The sequence below is a fragment of the Ovis canadensis genome, chromosome 5, assembly GCF_042477335.2.
Source record: "Ovis canadensis isolate MfBH-ARS-UI-01 breed Bighorn chromosome 5, ARS-UI_OviCan_v2, whole genome shotgun sequence".
NCBI classification, from domain to species: Eukaryota; Metazoa; Chordata; class Mammalia; order Artiodactyla; family Bovidae; genus Ovis; species Ovis canadensis.
In genome coordinates this window covers 56,178,048-56,199,266 of record NC_091249.1, presented here as the reverse complement: position 1 = coordinate 56,199,266, position 21,219 = coordinate 56,178,048, and the positions used below count along the sequence as shown (strand labels likewise).

General features: G+C 57.4%; 1 protein-coding gene across 5 annotated transcripts in view; it reads right to left on the bottom strand.

Annotated features, from left to right (window-relative positions):
• Nucleotides 1-13,232, bottom strand: part of ARID3A (AT-rich interaction domain 3A) — a 32,347-nt gene extending 19,115 nt beyond the window's left edge. The window contains exons 1-3 of one of the 5 annotated variants that reach the window (XM_069589683.1): nucleotides 13,026-13,232; nucleotides 8,900-9,543; nucleotides 7,605-7,929 (exon numbers count right to left, since the gene is read on the bottom strand). In XM_069589683.1, coding sequence (XP_069445784.1) covers nucleotides 7,605-7,929; nucleotides 8,900-9,276 — 702 coding nt within the window. In that variant the 5' untranslated portion in view covers nucleotides 9,277-9,543; nucleotides 13,026-13,232. Of the gene's footprint in view, nucleotides 1-7,604; nucleotides 7,930-8,899; nucleotides 9,544-12,686; nucleotides 12,951-12,975 lie in introns of those variants that run through there. The other 4 variants (XM_069589684.1, XM_069589681.1, XM_069589682.1 and 1 more) reach the window with 4 other exon arrangements.
• Between the last annotated feature and the right edge of the window lie 7,987 nt (nucleotides 13,233-21,219).

The window sequence follows — 21,219 nt, the reverse complement described above, 5'->3', positions numbered from 1 at the left end:
TTCTCAGGCACACCCCCGGTGCTCCACACATTCACATTCACACACACACACATACACACACACACACACATACGTGGGTGTGCAGCCTGGCCTTTCTGCCTACAGCGCGATGCCATGGACCACTCAGTCAGGGTCTGGAGGAGGCTCCATGGCACACCGGCCCCCTATGCATCTGCCTGGCACTGCTGAGCCCCAAGAGTCAGGGACCCAAACCCCTCACTGGACTTTGTGTTTATTTCTTGCAGTGGCAACAGGCCGGGGGAACAGGGGTTCGTTTTTCCACGATTCTGGAGCCCAGATGTTGGGAATCAAGGTGTGGACAGGGCCATGCTCCCAGAGGCTCCAGGGGAGGGTCCTCCCTGTCTCTTCCAGTTTCTAGGGGGCCCTGGGCTTGTGGCCATATCACCCATCTCCACCTCTACCCTCACATGGCTATTTTCGGCCTCTGTGTGTCCCTTGCCTTTCTATAAGGACCCCAGCTGCCCTCCTCTGCTGTGGCCTCATCTTAACTGCGTCTACAGAGACCCGATTTCCAAACAAGGTCCCGTCACTCTGGGGACACCATTCAGCAGCCGATAGATTTCTCCCTGGAACATGGGGTTTTATCTGTCCCTAGTTTGTCGTCTGGAAGGCAGGTGTCCCCAAGGCCACAAGCCTGCTGGAGGCAGGCAGTGCTGACTCTATGCCCTCCCTGCCCCCGCCCCCACCCCTTGGCCCCATGAGACACCCGCCAGCCCTGCCCGAGGGGCAAGGCTGAGTCCTGCACTGGGGCCTCCACAGGCAGATTGGCTAGCGTTTAACCCCATGACCCCCAATTGTCCTCTGGCCGAGCGCAGCCGGGCGAGCAGAGGAGGGCGGTCCGGCCCCGCCCCCGCGCGTGCCCACCCATGGCCTGCACCCCCAGCTGCCCCAAACCCCGTCTGGAGCAGGACCCAGCAGTGGGCAGCATCAGCAGACGGGGTCTTCCACAGGGCCGGGGATGCCCCTAAGTCACCATGGGGGGTGAAGGCTCAGAGTCAGAAGGATGGGTGGGTTGAAGAGACTCTGTGTCAGATGGGGAAACCAAGGCACAGAGCAGGGGAGCCATGCCTGCCATCCCCCAACTGCACCTCTACATCAGAGAGAATACACCCCCAGCCACAATCACACAGCACGTGAGGGGAGGAGGATGGGATACAGCGATGGGAGCCCCTGCAGCCCAGAGGCCTTCGTCACACCTCGCAGCTCCTGGGGCTGCGTCAGCAAAGCAGCACGGGACGCTGACCTGTGTCCGGGCCACTGATCCGAGCCACTGACTGGGGCAGCTTGACTTTCTGGCTAACAGTTAATGGGCCCCACCATACCCTCAAGATTGCTGAGACAAGGGGCCACGGGGGCCGGTGGGGGGCATGCATGTGTGTTCTTGCAGACCCCCAGGCACATAGCCACGTGCAGAGAGGGTCACCATGGGAGAGGGTTACCCCAACATGCATGGCACTGGGGCTGATGACTCGGATACACAAGTTTGGCCACCCTCAAGTGTGTCCAGACCCCAAGACACACTGGCGGGAATCCACGTGACTTGGGTCCATGTCACGTGGGGGCACACGCAGATGTACACAAACACTCCAGGTGCAGGGACCCACCAGCAGGCATCTAAGATGACAGATACACATACAAGACGCCATAGGTGGGTCCACGTGGCCCCAGATCATTCAAATGAACACACTGGAGAGCCACACTGGCACACGCATGGTCACGGACACCATGGGGTCTCACAAGGCCCCCAGAGACCCAGCTCCACAAACTGACTCTGACACACATGGGGCCCCTTGAGAGGGGACTCCACGTAGCCAGCCCTTCCTCACGTGCACACGTGCCCACGTCAGCAGCTGGACTCCACGTGCTTCCCATGCCCGCTGGCCACCACACCCTCCACAGCCGCGTGTGTTATTAGAAAGCGTGGGGAGGGGCCGGGCGCTTGGCAGCGGCGACCAGGGTGGGGAGCAGTGGTGGGCGTGGGGCCAGGCCACAGTGGCGGTGACCCCACAGCGGTGACCGGGCAGCCAGGCGGCGGCGCCGGGGCCAGATAAGGCTCTTCCGGCTGAGTCAGTGTGGTTCCCAAGGCTGGCACGGGCGGGGGCACGGTGCCAGGATTGTCAGGCAGGCACCCTCCCTGTGCCCGCCGTGGCCCAGCTGGCCCTGCGCCAGCAGCCGCAGTGGCTTTGATGAGGCGGGTGCTGCTCCAGGACGGCAGGGCTGGACTCCTGGGGGGCTTCGCAGCACTGGTCCCACCCCCAGCACAGGGCCCAGGGCCCCGGCTCCCCAGGAAGACGCCTGGTGCCGGAGCTGGCCCACAGGACCCACGGACCTGGCCCCTGGCCTGTTCTGCCCCCGGCATGCCAGCTAGATGTCACTGGGCCCAGAATCCAGTGCCTGACCTCCAGCCTGTGCCCAGAACACACGTCTCACCCAAAACTTCTCACCCTCTTCCCTGGCCCCACAGGCCTAGCTGTGGTGCCCGGCCATGGATCCCAGCAGGGTTCTCCCAGTGTCCCTCTCCCTCCCCTAGCACTGCTAAATCCTGCAAAGGCCCCCTCTGAGCCCACCTTGGCTTGCCCTATTGTTCTGCCCACGTCTACCTCTCCCACTTCATGATCCAGCCACATGGCTCCAAGATACAGACCCTGACCATTCTCTGGCCATCTGGCTGACTCTTACACATCCTACAAAACCCCAGTTCCAAAGCTCATTCCTCTGGGCAGCCTTCCCTCTAGCCCAGCCGAGACTGCACGGCTGGAGTCCCCATGTCCATCTCTGGCCTTCCAGGTGAAGAAAGTATCTGCCACATCCTCCTGCAGCCCCAGCAATTTCTGCTCCCCACCTCCACCCTACAAAACCCCAAGAGATGTTTACTGCAGTGTTGTTTACAACTGGGAAATAGGAAAAAAGACCAATGTGTTGGTATCAGCCCCACAGGGGAAACTGAAGCAGCTAAAAGAACCAGGCTACTCAAAACACTGATAAAATAAACAAAGAGTGAAAATGATGGGAAAAAACGAGAAGAGCGGTATGTCCAGCTCAGTGAATGGCAGACCCCAGCAACCCCCAAAAGACCACACTTCAATACGCTGCCCATCACACTTTAATACGCTGCCCGTCACACTTCTGTGTAAGTGAACAGAGAAAGGCCTGGAAAGACGGTGTGGCTGACCCCAGGAAGGTTGGGGAGGAGGCTGGCAGGCTCAGACCTCGCTGGAATCCTTCCTTTTTTTCCTACCAGAATGGTATCAAGTGTCACTTCTGAAATCCAAAAAAAGACTTTAAAAATATATGTGTGTATACTTTCCATAATTAAAAAAAAAATCAAGTGAACTGAAAAACACAGAAAAAATAATGTGACCACAGCCCCTTGCTGAGGGAGCATCTGGGGCCCAGGGCTGCACCCTAAGTTGTTTGAACCCATTTCTGGGGCCACAGAAGCTTGTGTGGAGACGGACACCCATGGGAATTCAAGGGGCCCCAGGAGGCCCAGGGCAGGGTGGGGAAGGGGGGACAGGCAGGGTCCACAGCAAGGACATGGCAGCCTCTCAGGGTGGGGGCCCTGAGGCTGATGGTGGCTTTTCTGTCTGAGGGCCTCTGTGTCCAGACCCTGGGTTCTGACACCCTGCTGGGGGGCCCTGACCAACCACCTCCATTTCAGACAAGGAGACGGACGCTCAGAGCCATACAGTTTCCCTCCAAACCCTCACCAGTGGGGCTTGCCCCCTGCCCCTTCCCATCCGTCCACTCCTCTGGTACACCCTGTGGTCAAGTCCCAGTCTGATACATCCCCCGTGTGACCGTGGGCAAGTGGCTTCATTGGTCTATGCCTCAGTTTCCCTACCTGCACAATGGTGCAAACACAGTGTCCCCCACCAGCACCAAATGAGTATACACAAGACACTCGCAAGACGTTCAACCTGCCACCTGTGCATAGTTAGGTGACAAACACCACCTGGAACCATCATTTCTATACCTCTGAGCCTATTTACTAGTGATGGTGAGCAGACATGACCTTGGGAAGCAAGGGGGAAAAGATCCCAACATTTAATGCAAACTGAAACCACAGGGAGATAGCACACCACCCCCGGAGGGACAGCTGGAATCAGAATCATAACCACAAGTGTCGGCGAGGATGTGGAGAAACTGGAACCCTCAGCTTGGATACGAAATGGAGCAGCCACCGTGAACAAGAGCAGCTCCTCAGAAGACTAAACACAGAGTTATCATGACGCGGCACCTCCTCTCCCAGGTACATGCCCGTGAGAACCGAAAGCACACATTCACGCACAAACTCATGCACACACATTCACAGCAGCCAAAGGGAGAAACAACCCCAGTGTCCATCAGTGGATGAGAGGGTAAGTAAAATGCAGTGAGTGAGTGAGTGAGTGAGTGAGTGTGTGTGTGTGTGTGTGTGTGTGTGTACAGACACACACACAAGCACGGCATGTGCATAATGAAACATTACTCAGCCAAGAAAAGGAGAGAAGCCCTGACACTCACTACCATGCGGACAGATCCTGAGAACAGGATGCTCAGTGAGAGAAGCAAACACAGGAGGACACACAGGGCATGATTCCACTGATGGCAAACATCCAGAACAGGCAGATCTAGAGACTGGTTGTCAGGAGCTAGGGAAAGGAGTGGGGTAATAGCGAAAAGGCACATGTTAAAAGCTTTATTTTTGAAGTGACAAAATGTTCTAAAATTGATGGTGGTGATGGCTGCACACCCTGGGAATGCATGAAAAGCCACTGAAATGCACTTTCCATAGCTGAATCACATGCTACATAAATTCCATATCAATAAAACCATGAGCAAAAGTCCCAACGTTTATCTATAGAGTCACTGAAACTAAGGATTCAAGTCCTTAAGTGGCTGAAGACCCTCGATTGAGTCTGTTTGCTTGAAAACCCCACGATAGTACTTTCTTGAGAGCCCTGCACAGCCCTGCTGGTGACAGGAAGCCACCGGGATGTCACTAGGATGCGATATCTGATGGCAGGAGGCAAGCTGCTGACTGCGCCCTGTGACACACTGCGATCCTGGCTAGCCCTGGCCTTCATCAGCGTGTGTCCCTGGGGCCGCCCAGTAGCGAGGCTCTCGGCTTCCAAGGAAAGATTCCGTGGCTGTGAGCCTGCTGCTCCCGGCCCCTCCCCAGCCTGGCTGCCCCCCAAACCCTGCGGCTGACGGCGGGATTTCACGGCTGTCGAGGGTTTTCGGGCGGAAGTCAGGCCCGGGCCCTGCCAAGACCAGGGAGGAAGAGGCAGAGATGGTGCCAAGCAGGCGGCCAGCCGGCCCGGCTGCCACGTGCCAGGAAGGGGGTGGGGCAGGCGCCAGAGTCAACACAGCCTCGACATCTGCCGGGCTGGCTAGGCCCGGGCCACTGTTGACACTGGCCGCACAGGTGTCTGGCCAGCTGGGTAGGAGGGCAGTGTGGGCAGCTGGAACTGCCACAGCTAGGCAGGAATAAGACCCTGGCATCTGCCCACCACGCCCCAGCCCCCTCCATCTGGGAATTCAATCCCAGGCCCTTCAGGGCCAAGCCCAGTGGCAGCATCTGGCCTCCACACACAAGCCATGCTACATACTACCCCAGGGCCTTTGCACGGGTGCCCCACAATACAAGTGCCCAGCTCCTCCACCAACCAGGCTTGGCCCATAAGCTACATCCCCCAGCGGCTGCCAGGCTGGGTCTTATAATCCCTTCCCACCCATCTGTTTACAGACCTTTTTGGCCCCTGGCAGGGGAGCTGGGCATCCCATAGACACTACACAAGCATGAGACTGACTTGCGACCTGCATTCCCTGTGCTTCTTGGGCCTCAGTTTCCCCATCTGTGCCCTGACCCTGGGGGTCCTCAAAACATCAACCCTGTTTCCCAGACCAGCAGGACAACGGCCCCTTGAGTTACCTTGCTCCTGATGGGCCGAAAGGGCTTTGCAGTCAGGACACCTGACCCCTGGCCTCTGCCGGGCCTGGCCACTCAAAACCAGGTTGGGTGGGGCTGGGGGGTACTTGTCCACCCTCAACCCCACAGGGGCTGTGGGCTTGTCCCTTCCTCCTGCTCGGCAGTGAACCTGTGAGATGGAGGGTGTCTGTCTGGCTCTGGCCTCCAGCCTGGGGCTCCCTGAGGGCTGAACTTAGATGGCAAACATTGATGTAAATCACCCATGGGACTCCTGTTTCGTTACTCTCACCCCAACAGACGTCAGGAGCTCGGTTCTGGGAAACCCACCACTCCCCCTGCCCCCCTCATGCCTTGCCTCTGTTTTCTCATCTGCACAAGTAGACAGACAGCAGCCCAGACATAAATGAGGCCCCTGGAAGGGGAGGCAGACTGAAGCAGGTTGCAGGCTGGGGTCTACACGCCAGGGTGGGGACTTCAGGCTGAAGGGGGCAGCCGGGGTCATGCGTGAGGAGTGGCCAGCCACACCCTGGGAAGGTGACGTCTGCTGGGTGTCATTCCACCCCCTGCACCGCGTGCCAGGACCCAGCCGGAAGCCAGGGCAGCCCCACCCAGCCCAAGATGCTCGGGCAGGGGATTAATCCTCCTGCCTTCCTCAGTCTGGCCTCCTGCCTCAGGCCACTGCCCTGGCCACACCCACTCCAGGGGCACCTTCCCCTCCTGCCTTTACACCTGCCCCTGCATCATCCCACCACGGCCTTGGCTCATCCCCCTCATGCTGCATGTCCGCTTCTATACTTCGTCTGAGTTTTCTGAGGGTTACCAGGGTCCCAGTGCCCTTTCCCCAGGCGGCAGCTGCGGGGCCTCCTGCTCCCTCAAAGAGGGTCCCACTGCCCATCCTGGAAGCCAGCATGGGTGGGGGGGTGCCCGAAGACCACACACAGCCACCGCCCGGCTCCCGTGTGCCTGGCAAGTCCCCAGCCCTGTGGAGCCCAGATGAGGGCTCGGCACTGGGCCTGGGAGGCCAAGTCCCCATGTCCACTCTTGGAGGTCGGGGCAGGGCCCAGCTGGCCTCAGGCTGGAATGCAAGCCCAGCCGGCTATCCCGGCCGCCATCTGGTTTCCATCTGCCAGGCCTGGCGAGGCCTGACTTCAAAGGCTCCCCCGCCTGGCCACTTCCTCTGCCCTGGCCGCCCGCGGGGACGGCACCAGGACGCCTGTTTCCTCCCCACCCCTCCTGAGCCCAGGGAGCTGCTCGACTGGCTGTCCACACCAACGTGGCCACCCCCTGTTCAGCCCCCTCCACAGCCACAGCCTCAATACACCAGACGCAACGCCACTGACAATGCCTCTGGCCGCGCCTGCTGGCTGCACCCATGACCCCCGGAACCCCATATAGGACGGTGGCCTTTCCCCAAGCCAGGTCTGCTTAGGTCTCTCTGCTCGGCCTTCTGGTACAGAGTCTGCCAAACTTCCCCTCCTGACTCCTGTCGCCATGTATCCCCACGTCCCTGCATTTACCGGCCGGCCCATCCCACCCACAGACAACAATCCCACACTGGGGCTTCCATGGGATGCCCCAGGCCCAAAAGGGGAGTTCGTGGCCCTCGAGGGCAGGTCAGAAGGACTCTGGCAGCAACCACCCACGGCCCCATTTATGACGCAAGGCCCACCTGCTTGAACTGCTCTTCATATGTCCAGTCCCCGTGGTCTGGTGGCTGCAGCTGAGGTGCAGCATGGGCAGCCCCTCCGGGGACAGCTGGGCCAGTCCCTGGGCGCTCCTGGCCACCCAGCGCCCGGGATCCACTGTCACCACGGAAGGCCTGGAGCGGCTGAGCCTTGCGGGGGAACAGCGCTGCGGGGCCCAGGCTGGTGGCGCCCGGGGGCCCAAGCCCCTCCTCGTCCTCGTAGTCCTCATCCTCCTCGTCCTCCTCATCGTCTCCCAGGTCTTCCTCCAGCTCCTCCTCCTCTTCCTCCTCCTCCTCCCATTTTGGCTTCCTGGGGCGGACAAGGGGCACGGGTCAGGGGAGAAGGCGCCAGCTCAACTCAAGCCCTGGGGCAAGGGTCCCACTTTATCCAGCCTTGGTTTCCCTGTCTGAACGTGGGTGAGCTGTCAAGAGCACCCATGAGCAGAACTGCTCAGGGTGTGGCCCTTACTGTCCTGTTCCCAGTTAGCCCAGAGCAACTAGAGGTGTCCCTGTGGCAATGAACCCCCCCACCTACCTGCTAATCCCACCTCCCCCCGTCCTCGGCACAGGCTTCCTCACTAGGCCCTGAGTACACGGACCCTGTTCCTGCCTTGGGGCCTTTGCTGAGGCTGTTCCCTCTGCCAGGCATGCTGTTCTCTGCTCCCCTCACCCGCTCCTAAGGGCTGTCAGCTGCACAGGCAGACCTTCACTCACAATGCCCCAAAAGTTGATTCCAGCCCCAGCCACCCCTCCCCTCAACATCCCCGCTTTATTTTCTTGGCATGGTCACAGCCCATAATCATACTCATGTGTGACTTGTCAAACTTCTTCCCAGGAGGATCCCACCAGTGCCCAGCTTGGGACCCGTATCAGACGCTGGTGAGACACACACAAGAGCCAATGGATGCCCGCTCTGTGCAGGCTTCTCCTGGGCCATGGACTCTAAGTCTGTCCCCATCACTAAATCTCCTACAGCCTCCTTAGGCGATGGGGGCCACTGATCTCGTGTGAGTAGCTCTATTTAAATAAAGGTGAAATAAAGCTACAGATGCAGAGTGCAGCTGTACTGGCCACGTGTGTGTGAACCCTCTGGGACGGGAGGCCCCCATCTTGGGCGGTGTAGATGGAGAACTGTCCGCCAGTGAGTTCTAAAGCATGGTACATCCTGGGAGGTCAGCAGGACAGGAGTTTTGCCCTTTCTCTACGGCAGTGCCCCAGGGCTGAGAGTGGCCGGTGCAGGGCATGTGGTCGGCACAAGGAGCCCACAGACCCCAACTCACAGGTCATCGTCGGAGCCTGCATCCTCAAAGCAGCCATCGCCCATGGGGAGGCTGGCTGCCTCCCTGCCTCGGCCAGGTGGGGTGGGCGAGCCCGGTGCCCCCTCCAGGGCCGCATCTTCATCCTCCGAGCCAGGGGGCCCATCCTCCGAGCTGGGACTGGGTGCGTGGCCAAGGCCGGCGGCAGCAGCTCGCATGGCGGCCAGGGCGGCCATCTGCGCCCGCTGCATCCGGGCGCTCTCAGGCTCCCTGTCCTCCTCCGGAGTGGCCCTGGTACGGGCTGGAGGGTCAGAGGGCGGTGGTGGCTGCCGGGCCTCCAGTTCTTGGCGTGCCCGCTGCTGCCGCTGCAGGAGCGTCTCCATCACAGCCTGCAGCTTCATGGCCCTGCGGGCCGGGCCGCCCCGGGCACCAGGAGGGGGCGGTGGGGGCGGCCCCTGTGGGGAGGGGGCCCGGCCGCACTGCAGTGTGGGGGCTGCGGGGGAGCCGGGGCAGTGCAGGGTGGCAGGGGGCAGGGGCAGGCGCCGCTGGGCTCAGGCTGAGGGCTGGCGGGGCATGCCAGTGGCAGGCGGGCAACACCTCCTTTCTCACACTGGGCACCAGGGGGTGGCGGCGGCTGGCGGGTAGCTCATTCACGTGTGTACAGAAACCTGGGGGTGACAAGAGACTGTCAGACCGCACTGGGCTCCTCCCCACTGAGGTCGGACCTCAAAGGCCTCTGGGAAAATCCCTTGTATCCATGCCCATCAGGGTGCAAACCTGGGGGCCTCCCTGGAGGTGGAGGAGCATGCTCGCCCCATTTTCCCCCCTCTGTCCACCCTCTAGCATGCTGAGAAGCTGGGTCACTCTGTACTGGACTCCCGAGGGCCTCGAGGCGGCCCCCACCCGTCTGGGCCACAGAGAATCAACACCCCCCAGAAAGAGCTGGATTATGGCTTCATAAACAAAGCAAGGGGACCGAGTATTCCTGGTCTCTGATTGGTCAAAGCCGCTACTAGGTGCCAGAGTCCAGGGGGCTCTGGGTTCCAGTTCTGAGTTCTAAGTACTGCTCACAGACATGCTGGTGCAGCCTGACCCAGGGGGCTCTGGGCACCCTCCTTTCTCATAGAAACCGTGCCTGACCCAGATTGAGCACCTGCTGTATACAGGCTTAAGCCTCCCTACTCAAGTTCCCACCTCATCTCTAAACCTCAGTTACTCCAGGCCTCAGTCTCCCCATCTGCAAAACAGGGCCCATCTCCCTGTGCCAAAGCAGGAATGATGCAAGTTTGCGATGATGCAGGCGCAACCCCAGAAGGCACTCGCTAGACTTATGGAAGGAGGCTGGACGAACCATGTTTCACAGATGGAGAAAATAGGCTTAAGTTGTCCTGCTGGAGGGCACACAGCAGGTTCCAGGCAAGACTGGGGATCGAATCCAGAACGCAGGTCTAGGGGAACCCTGGGCCTCCCAATAGCCCCCACATGCTCTCTGGTGGCTTCCCTGCCCTTTGGGTCCCCAAGTGGGGCCCAGGGCCCAGAACACAGCCCACTCTGCCCCGTCCCCCTCCCCAAGCCTGGGTTCCCTTTGGATCACTGCCAATCTGCTCTTCCAGGGCCTTGGGTGGACTCCAGGCATAGATGTCCCAGAGCCACCACCAAAGATAGGAGGATATAGCCCCCTATCTGCATCCCAGCACCCCCCAGCCCAGGCCACACCCCCATCCACCCAGGCCTCCAATAAAATAGACCAGGCAGAACTCAACAGGCCTGGCAGAGATACCCCAGATGGTACATCACTGAGACGCTGGTGGGAGAGGGGGTGGACAGGAGGGTCCAGGAGCCACTCCAGCTGGCCAGTGACCCCCACAGGCTTCTGAGCATCTCCTCAGGCAGAAGGGGCCAGTGGGCAGGGGCTCCTGGTTAACAGCAGACATGGGCCACCAGGCTGGCTGGTCTCCCAGCCCCTCCTGTGACCTGCTAAGAGAAGCCTGACCCCTCCCCCAGGGGAGTCTTATAGTAGAGACCCTCGCAGCCTCCCCAGTCACGGGAGGGGGCCCCTCCCCAGTGATAGGGTTCCCAGCAGGACGGGTGAAAGGGCAGTGGGGGTGCAAGTGGGGGCCCCCCAGGAAAGTGGGGAGGGACCCATCCCCAAAGGGCCTCAGTACTCTGCAGGGGCAGGGGTCCCAGGGCACAAAGACCCTCTCAGAGGCCATACTGCTAGAGAGTGACCAGCACAGCCTGCCCTTAGAGGCAGCAGAAGAGCACCCAGCCCCCACCCCCGGGGATGGGCGGTCACCCGTCCCCCCACAGCCCCAAGAAGTGCTGAGGGGACATTTCTCACCCAGTGTCTAGTCTGGTCTGCTGCCCCTCCCCCACCATTGACAACTTCCAAGATGAGCCCCCCTTCCCCACGGAAACGCTCTGGGCATCGCCCCCTCCCTTTGGGGGGGCAGAAGGAAGAGGCCAAAGGAAGCCACTCCCCCCCAAGCCACCACCCCCAGGCCTGCTGGGTTTAATGACCCTTCCGGGTCCACGGGTGGGGGAGGGGAGCAGTGCAGGACTCCACGTAGGGGCTGGTGGAGGGGGCAGGTGGGAACCCCAAAGCCCCTCTAGGCCTGGGCCTGGCCACCCCCACCACCGTGGCTGCCATTAACCCTAGGCTGAGGACGCCCACCCCTCCAGACCCCTCCCCGCAAGAGCCCTTTGTCCTTGGCCCTACCCCCACTTTATGACAACCCCAGGGGAGAGGCATTCCCAGGCAGGGACCGGGCTGGGATGGGAGGGGGCTGCTGGGGGGTCGCTGGGACCTGGCTGAGGGGGGCGGCAAGGAGGGATCTGAGGCCACACCCTCTCCCCCCTCCCAGGCCTCCCGGAGAGAGGTCACCAGCTCGGCCCAGGGCTTGCAAAACATGGTTATTTAAAGAGTTGTGCAAGGCTGGGCCCCGCGGGTGGCGAAAGGGGGCCCTCACTTCACGAGGGGAAAGGAGGGGGAGGGCGGGGCAGAAAGGTGGGGAGGGGGCTAGGAGAGTCCGGAGGGGGTGGCCCGGAGGAAGTGAGAAAAGAAACACTGAAGAGGGAGAAGAAATTAGACGACAGAAACCCAAGTCCGATTTCAAAGGCTTCTTGGAAAGCGACCGATTTGCATGGTGGTGGGGCGGGGGGGCAAACCCTGCGGGCCGGGCGACTGAAAACGGAAGATTATTGACAAACCGGCCACCCCGGGTCCGCGGAACGTTGGAATTGACCAACGCGCTCTCCCCGCGCTTCCTGCGCCCGCTTTTGTATGTGGGGGGTACTTAAAGAGGGAGGGGGCTTTTCCAGAGGATCCCCGCCAAAGATTTAGGGCTCGGGCAGAGCCTCCCCCCCTCCCCGGACAGGGGCCCCTTTCTGCCCCAGAGCCGACACTTTATAAATAAACCATCCAGGCTGAGGAGGGTCACCAGAGAACTGCCCTCCCGACCCAGCGCGCCCACTCCCCTCGAAGCTCCAGAATAAAACACGGATTCCAGCGGCAATAAATGAAATAACCCAGACCATAGCCCCCCGCGCGCGCGCCTAAAGACCATTTCCTTCCGCTGGAGGGGGGGGACACACACACTCCCGACCCCCGGTCACTCCCGCACCCGCGCAATATGGTAGGGGGTGAGGGCTCCGAGGGCGTCGAAGAGAAAATCACCCCAACTCCGACCCACTCGGGTAGCCTTTCCGCACCCACGTTCCTGACCAACTTTGAGGGAGCCCCCCCTCATTAGCTTCCAGTGCGCGCGACGCCCACCCGGGACGAAACCCTCGTTTTAAAAGGCCGGCCCACCTACTACCCCAGCCTCACCGCGCGGGGCCCGCTCGGGGGGCGCAGGGCCCGCTCGGGGGGCGCATGCCCCACGCCTGGCGTCCGGCCCTGCCCCGGCCGCGCCTGGCCTCCGGCCCGGGCCGCGAGCTGCGCGCTGCTGGCTCCCGGCCACCGCCGGGTTTGTGCCGCGCGCCGACTCACCGAGTCGCCAGCCGAGTCCGCGTCTACACCCCCCACCGACCCGATTGGTAAAAGTCTCCCCGCGCGCGGCCTCCCCCGCCCCTCCCCTCCCCCCCACCGGCGCGCTCACCGCCCCGCAGACAAATCACCGGGTGACAAATCGCTCTCAGATGCAAATACCTCGCCGGTGATTCAGCGCCGCGGCCCGGAACGTGGGGAGGGCTCTCCTAAGGCCCCCTCCCCCTTCCCAGACACCCCCTCGCCCCCCGCGCTTGGTCCGAAGACGCTCCAAGAGCCCAGGGGTGTTAGGAAAGGGGACAGAGTGGACGGAAATTTTCAAGTCGCGGCCCCTTTAAATGATAATAAATAATAAAAGGGAAGGGGAACAGGGACGCGGTATGCCCCGCCCCTATCTAGGGACGGTCGGTAATGTGCTCTCCGCGGGCCAGAGTGTACAGGACACCGAGGGGGCAGAAAGGGCTGGAAGCAACCCAGGGGAAGAGGGAGGGGAGAAAGTTGGGGCTCCGCATGGATGGGGTTAGGGCACAGGAGCTCGGTCCGGGACCTCTACCTATTGTAACGACCGCCGAGGATATACCTACTCGGCTCGGAGTTTCGCCTCTGTCCCTTGGACTAAGCTACTAGCGCTAAAGACTTCACCCCCAGGAGTGGTGCCTCGGTTTCCAAGTCTGTAAAGTGGGGATTAGAGACTTGATAAACAAAGGGTTTGCGGTGACAGGAAAAGAGAGCAGTGCTGGGTCGGTGGGAGGGGGCCAGGGCTCTGCGATGAGGGCGCTGCATGGTGGAAGGGGGTCTGGGAGAGGGAGAGGCTGCCAGCCGTGGGCACGGCACTGGCAAAGCCGAGGGATGCCGTCCAGGAGTCCAGGATTCCTGGGAGGGCTCATCGCTAAGTCCTGATGACCCCTACCCTCCCCACACCCCACCCCCTATAGCCCCCTCCTTTTGGAAACCTGACTGCCCACACCTTCTAGAAGGAGAGACAAGGTTTTCTTGTGGGTAATCATAATTCAATAATAATTTCCATCTTCTGAGCAGCGCTCAGCCACACGGCCATGTGCCCAACCCATGAAGTTCACATTTTTGTGCAAACGTCTGTCCCCATTTCAGACAGCAGGAGAAACTGAGGCCAGAGTAGGTTGGGGTAAGGTGGGGCTTGGGGGTGTGAGCCCCTGAGGCCTCCCCTGGGAGCTAATCGCAGGGTCCCAGGCTCCAGCCCAGATAAGAGCAAAGTGAGAGCATGGAGGGCAGGCAGGGGCCACCCAGAGGGCCCCTATGGGGAGGGACTGGAGTCCCTGATCTTGAGTTGTGGTTGGGATGAGGGGGTTGTGTGTGCAGCCCCTCCAGTACAACAGACAGCATTGCCATCTTCTGAGGGTCCTACCCCTACTCAACATCACCCACCCCCATTGAGGCCCGTCTCTCTGGGGGATTCCCAAACCCAGGGGACAGTGCAAGGGAGCCACCCCCATCCGTGATGGGTGGTCAGAGGCAGAGTTCTGCCTGCTCCTTTCCGGAACCCAGCCTCCCAGCCCCCCGGGCCATTATAGCCTACTAACAGGTGACAGGGAGGCCTCCACCTTGAAGCTATTAAACAGCCACCCCCCAGCTGCCTACCTCACCACCCCTGCCACCAGAGGGGCAAAACTGCCCTGCCCCAGGAGAGAGGAAAGTTTGGAGACCCAGGTGAGCTGGGGGAGGAAAGCTATCCTTTAAGGACCAGGCCCCAGGTCAGTTCCAAAGTGCAGGAAAGCACCCCCTCCACCAAAGAGCCAAACGTCAGGATGCAAGCCCTGCCTTACCGGGCACAGGAGGATGAGCCTCACTGTGCCTGTTTCCCCTCTCTAAAATGGGTCAATTTACATTCACTCCTTCAGTGCCTGGAGAATCCCATGGACTGAGAAGCCTAGTAGGTTACAGTCCACGGAGTTGCAAAGAGTCGGATACGACTGAGCGACTTCACCTTCACCTTCACCTTCAGTGGTTTTGAGGATCTCATTCCCCTCTGGTCAAAGGGAAGGGGGCAGGGAGGGGAGTCTCCTGGGGGGCAGGAGGGGTGCCGCCTAGCCCCACACTGCATAGCCGGGGGCAACTTCCCAGAGGAGCCTGGCCCAGCAGGGTAAGGGGCTGCAAGATTCCCAGCTGCCTCTAGTGAAGGGGGTCCTATTTTTAGCCCAGGGAGCTAGCTGGGAATTGACCCCAGTTTTGCTGGTTCCTCCAGGGATAGGCAGCAGGTATGGGCTGCACCTTGGTCCTGGCTGTGTGATTTTAGGTTAGCCTGGACCCCTCTCTGGTCTCTGAGTACCCCAGCCCTGTAAGTTTTCCTGGCCAAACCGGCTTGTGGGCCACCTGTGAAAACCAGCCTGATTCTCACTGAGCCCCTCAAGACACTCATCCTGCCCTCCATTCAGGGTTGAGGGGCACCTTTTTAAAAGTTCACCAAGGGACTTTCCTGATGGTCCAGCAGTTAAGACTGTACTCCCAATGCAGGGGTTCCAGGTTTGATCCCTGGTCAGGGAACTGGGGTCTTCCTAGGTGGTGCTGGTGGTAAAGAATCCACCTGAAAATGCAAGACTCCAGAGATGCATGTTCAAGATCCATGGGTCAGGAAGATTCCCCAGAGGAGGGAATGGCAACCCACTCCAGTATTCTTGCCTGGAGAATCCCATGGACAGAGGAGCCTGGAGGGCTACAATCCATGGAGTCAGACACGACTGAAGTGACTTAGCATGCACGCGTGCAGGAAACTAGACTCCACACGCTGCAGCTGAGTTCCTATGCCACAATTAAAGATACCACATGCCTCAACTATGACCTGGTGCATCCAAATAAATTAAAAATAAATTATTTAAATAAATAAATAAAAGTTTACCCAGATTCCAAACTGCCCACCTTTCCACATATATTCTTCCTCAAACATCTTCTGCCTCAGGGCCTTTGCCCTGGCTGTTACCCTGGCCATTCCCTTGCCTGGCCCGCCCTTCCCCAGCTTTGCCTTCTCACTCAAAGTGGAACCTCGGGTCATACTCTTTTATCTTCTTCCAGGCTGTTCTATTCAAAACAGCTGTATTTATTTAACCTAGTCAGCCAGTCAGCCTTGAGCATGGCTGGCTGCATGTCCAGTGCTAAGGCTGGGCCTGACATATGAAGTTGTTTGAATGAATGAATTCACAGGTTCTCTCTGTCCTTCCTAATCCTGTGGTATTTCTGATGTCTGCACAGAGGTGGAAGGCAAATTGAACTATTCACCATCTCAATCTCAAAATGTCTCAGCCCCCCAAACCCCTGGTACGAGGACATTCTCTTGTCACCCATACTTGGCCTCCAGGTTCCCTTGTCTCTGTGAAAATGTAAGCCAGGGTCTGTGAAAATGTAATTTTAACTTAGAATAAGATGAAAAAAATCGAGTATCATTATAAGGAATGTATAGTCACGAATCCACCCTAAAACAATTTGTCTTTATACCAAGGCAGCAGCAAAATGTGATTAGTAGTATTTTATCATAGAAGGGGCCCAGGAGACCCAGGACATTCATAATGAAGCTCTACGTGACTTATTTTGCAGCGGGCACACATTGAGCCCGGGGTCCAGGTTGGGGTACTGGGGAGAGACTCCCTACAAGCGCTGGGGTTCCTTTGTGGGGTGGACTCGATCCTCCGCGGAGTGCGCGCGCCCCCTGCCGGGTATATACGGGATGCAGCCAGAGGCGGGGCCTCGAGTCCGAGGCCGCCAGGGGGCGCCATTTCACTTGTAAATGAGTTTCCCAGGTCGGATGAGGAAACAGGCCAGCCGAGCCTTTCCTGTGGCTCCTTTGAAATGCCGTACCCCGCCCCCCCCACCCCGCCCCCGGTAGATTTGATGATAAAACATAGGGCTTGCAGTTACATTTGAATTTCCAATAAACAAGGAATTTGCTGTTATTGTTGTTCAATGGCTAAGTTGTATCTGACTCTTTGCGACCCCGTGAACAGCAGCACGCCAGGCTCCCTCTTCATTATCTCCCGGAGTTTGCTCAAACTCACGTCCATTTGAGTCCGTTATGCTGTCTAACCATCTCATCCTTCTCTAACCCTAAGCCTCCTTTCCTTTTGCCCTCTATCTTTCCAAGCATCAGGGTCTTTTGCAGCTAATCGGTTCTTCGTATCAAGTGGCCAAAGTATTGGAGCTTCAGCTTCAGCATCAGTCCTTCCAATGATTACTCAGGGTTGATTTCCTTTCAGTTCAGTTCAGTCAATCAGTCACGTCCGACTCTGCGACCCCATGGACTGCATCATGCCAGGCTTCCCTGTCCATCACCAACTCCTGGAGCATACTCAAACTCATGTCCATCGAGTCAGTGATGCCATCCAACCATCTCATCCTTTGTCATCCCCTTCTTCTCCCACCTTCAATCTTTCCCAGCACCAGGGTCTTTTCAAATGAGTCAGTTCTTCACATCAGGTGGCCAAAGTATTGGAGTTTCAGCTTCAGCATCAGTCCTTCCAATGAATATTCAGGACTGATTTCCTTGAGAATGGACTGGTTTGATCTCCTTGCTGTCCAAGGGACTCTCAAGAGTCTTCAACAACACCACAGTTCAAAAGCATCAATTCTTCGGGGCTCAGCTTTGCTTATGGTCCAACTCTCACATCTATACATGACTACTGGAAAAACCATAGCTTTGACTAGATGGACCTTTGTTGGCAAGGTAATGTCTTTGCTTTTTAATATGCTGTATAGGTTGGTCATAGCTTTTCTTCCAAGGAGCAAGTGTCCTTTAATTTCATGGCTGCAATCACCATGTGCAGTGATTTGGGAGTCCAAAAATAAAAAGTTTCTCACCGTTTCCATTGTTTTCCCATTTATTTGCCATGAAGTGATGGGACCAGATGCCATGATCTTAATTTTCTGAATGTTGAGTTTTAAACCAACTTTTTCACTCTCTACTGACTGGTTTGATCTCCTTGCAGTCCAAGAGATTCTCAAGAGTCCTCTCTAGCATCACAATTCTAAAGCAAAACAACGAATAATTTATATATATATATCCCAATTTTGCGCAGGACATAATGATACTAAAAATTTTGTCACTGTTTATTTATCTGAAATTGAAATTAACCCCTCTCCTGACCCACCCTAACCTCTGGGGTTTATTCTCATGCTGTGGTTTCAGGTCCCATCCCCACCCAAATCAGCTGCACTGGCCTTTGGCTGCTGCTAGCACCCCACAAAGGTTAGAGTAATCATAATAATGAAATAATGAATTGAAAAAAAATCTCCTCATACCTTAGACCACACTCTTCCCTGTTGAGAAGCCTCCTACCCACCCACCCACTCAGGACAGACCCAACACATCTCCTTGCTTATAAGGTCTCGGCCACCTCTCTGTTCTCACTTCTCTCATCTCCCATCCTTACCTGGGAAGCCCTACCTGCTTCCCACCTATTTCTAAGATCCACGAGGCATACCCTGCCTCACAGCCTTGGCACTGGCTGTGGCCTCCATCAGATATGCTCTTTCCCCATGTCTGAGGTGAGGTCACATTTCCTGGCTTCACCTCATCTAGGAAGCCTTCCCTGAATCGTGGTCTGGTTTACAACTGCTCACAAAGTACACCCATATCTCCTTAGTAACCCTTTGCAGTGCTTTTATTTGCATCTCTCTAGGTAGCTTACCCGGAGAAGGCAATGGCACCCCACTCCAGTACTCTTGCCTGGAAAATCCCATGGACAGAGGAGCCTGGTAGGCTGCAGTCCATGGGGCCCCAAAGAGTCTGACATGACTGAGCAACTTCACTTTCACTTTTCACTTTCATGCATTGGAGGAGGAAATGGCAACCCACTCCAGTGTTCTTGCCTGGAGAATCCCAGGGATGGGGGAGCCTGGTAGGCTGCCATCTATGGGGTTGCACAGAGTCGGACATGACTGAAGCAACTTAGCAGCAGCAGCAGGTAGCTTACCACTTATTGGCCCCATTGCCGACTAGACAGGGGCTCTGTATGGGCAGGGGTCAGAGGGTGCCTCAGACACAGCACCTGGCACACAGAAGGGGCTCTGAAAACAGTCCGCGGATGAAGAGACTTGGGGGTAAAGCAAGGGTCTGCGGTTTGGGGAAGATGTTGCTTCCTAGATGTCCCCTTTCAAGCTTTTCACATCATTTCTTTTTTTTTTTTTTTCACATCATTTCTTAAAAACTTTTTTTCAAGAGTATTGTGGATTCTAATGCAGAGATGGCTCCCTCACGCCCTTCACCAGGCTTCTCCCAACAGTGATATTTTGCAAAACTATGTAGTTCAACTCTGGAATCAGGGTATTAGGGTTGCTATGTCCTACCCGTGGGTCTGGACCCCGTTTCATTTGTATTCGTGTGTGCCCATTTCCTTCTCTGCAGTTCAGTCACATGTGCAGGTTTGTGTCTCCACCTCGTCCAGTGACACAGTGGCTCCGTCACAAAGGTCCTGCATGCTGTCTGCTTCCCGTCATCTCCTACCCTAGCCACCCTACATCTGCTCTCCATTCCATATTTTTGTTACCTTGAGGAGGTTACACAGATGGAGTCATACCTCATGTAACCTTCGCAGGCTTCCTTCCTACACTCAGCGTCATTCCCAGAGATCTGCCGTGGGTGTGTGTGTATCAACAGTGTGTTCATAACTTAGAACAGTTGAGCAATTGTGGATGGACCAGCCCATGGTTTGTTCAACTACTCCATTGAAGGACATCTGGTTCGTTGACAGTTTTGGAGTATCACAAATAAAGCTGCTATGATCATGTGTATGTGGCATGGACTGTAGCCCTCCAGGCTCCTCTGTCCATGGGATTCTCCAGGCAAGAATACTGGAGTGGGTTGCCATGCCCTCCTCCAGAGGATCTTTCCAACCCAGGGATTGAACCTGTGACCCTTATGTCTCCTACATTGGCAGATGGGTTCTTTATCACTAGTGCCACCTGAGAAGCCATGGTTTTGTGTGAACAGAAGTTTCTATTTCTCTGAGATAGATGCCTAAGAGTCCCCTTGAACTGTTTGCTTATTTTTGGTGGCCCTGGGTCTTCATTGCTGCTCACGGGCTTCCTCTAGTCGTGGTGAGTGGGGGCTACTGTCTATTGCAGTGCCCGGGCTTCTTATTGTGGTGGCTTCTCTCGTTGCAGAGCACGGGCTCTCGGGCTTGTGGGCTTAGTAATTGTGGTGCACAGGCTTAGTTGCTCCTTGGCATGTGGGATCTTCCTGGACCAGGGATCGAACCTGTGTCCTCTGCTTCAGCAGGCAGATTCTTGTCCACTGCACCACCAGGGAACTCCTTGTTTGTTTTTTTATTCATTTTTCATAGAGAAATTCTGTCATTCCCTGTACACACACCATCTCTTTTCATCACTCCTACTGTGTGCTGAACCCTGGGGACACTCGGGGGACCAATCCAGATACATACCCAGCAAGTATAGCACAAGGATGTCAGAGCTGAGATGGGGCAGCCCTGGGCCCAGGTGAGGGGCCTGACCCAGCCTGCTGGGATCCAGGAGGGCTTCCTGGAAGAGGAGGCAGCTGAGCTGAGACTTGATAGATGAGCAAGGGTGAGGGTGACCTGGAGCAACAAGGGACCTGCCTGTGCAAAGGCCACAGGTAAGGGTCAGAGCAAAGTCAATGTCAGAATGGCCTCCCTTTCTCACATAACATCTCTGCACATTTGGGCTCTTTGGAGACCTAGGATGTCCCCTAATAATTTGGGGGGACACAGCCCTTCTCGAGATGGGCAGTTGTCCTTCAGGGAGACTAAGCCTGAGGCCTGCAGGGACTGACCCTAGCCCTCCCCCCTGCCCCACAGACAAATGCGTTGAACCCACAATGAGGTGGCTCTGCCCCCCCACACCTTGAATCTGGTTATGACCCTGACAGCTCCCAACAACTCCCTGCGGCAGGGGTGAGGTTGCAGGCCTTTGGACACTGTGCAGCTCCTCCTCCAATTGGAAGTCTCCGCCCAGGAGGAAGTCTGACTTTCCCCAGACGGCCCTGCTGGGAGGAAGTCCAGGCAGCCATGGAAGCACACTGGCCACCAGCCTGAGAGCAAATCCTTCTCTGGCCTTCCCAGTCCAGCCGCTGGGTTGGTGGCTCCACCCAATACCACCCATGGATCACAAGAACTGCCTGGCTGGGTCCACTCACCCACAGAACCGTGAGCAGCGGTACACTGATGCTGGGGTTTTCCCTGGTGGTCCAGTGGTTAAGACTCCCCCTTGTGATGCAGGGGACATGGGTTTTATCCTTGGTCAGGGAACTAAGCATCACATGTTTCAGAGCAACTGAGCTGTGTGCTGCAACTAAGACTTGTTGCAGCCAAATAAATATATATATTTTTAATGACACTAGTTTTGAAAAATACACTGA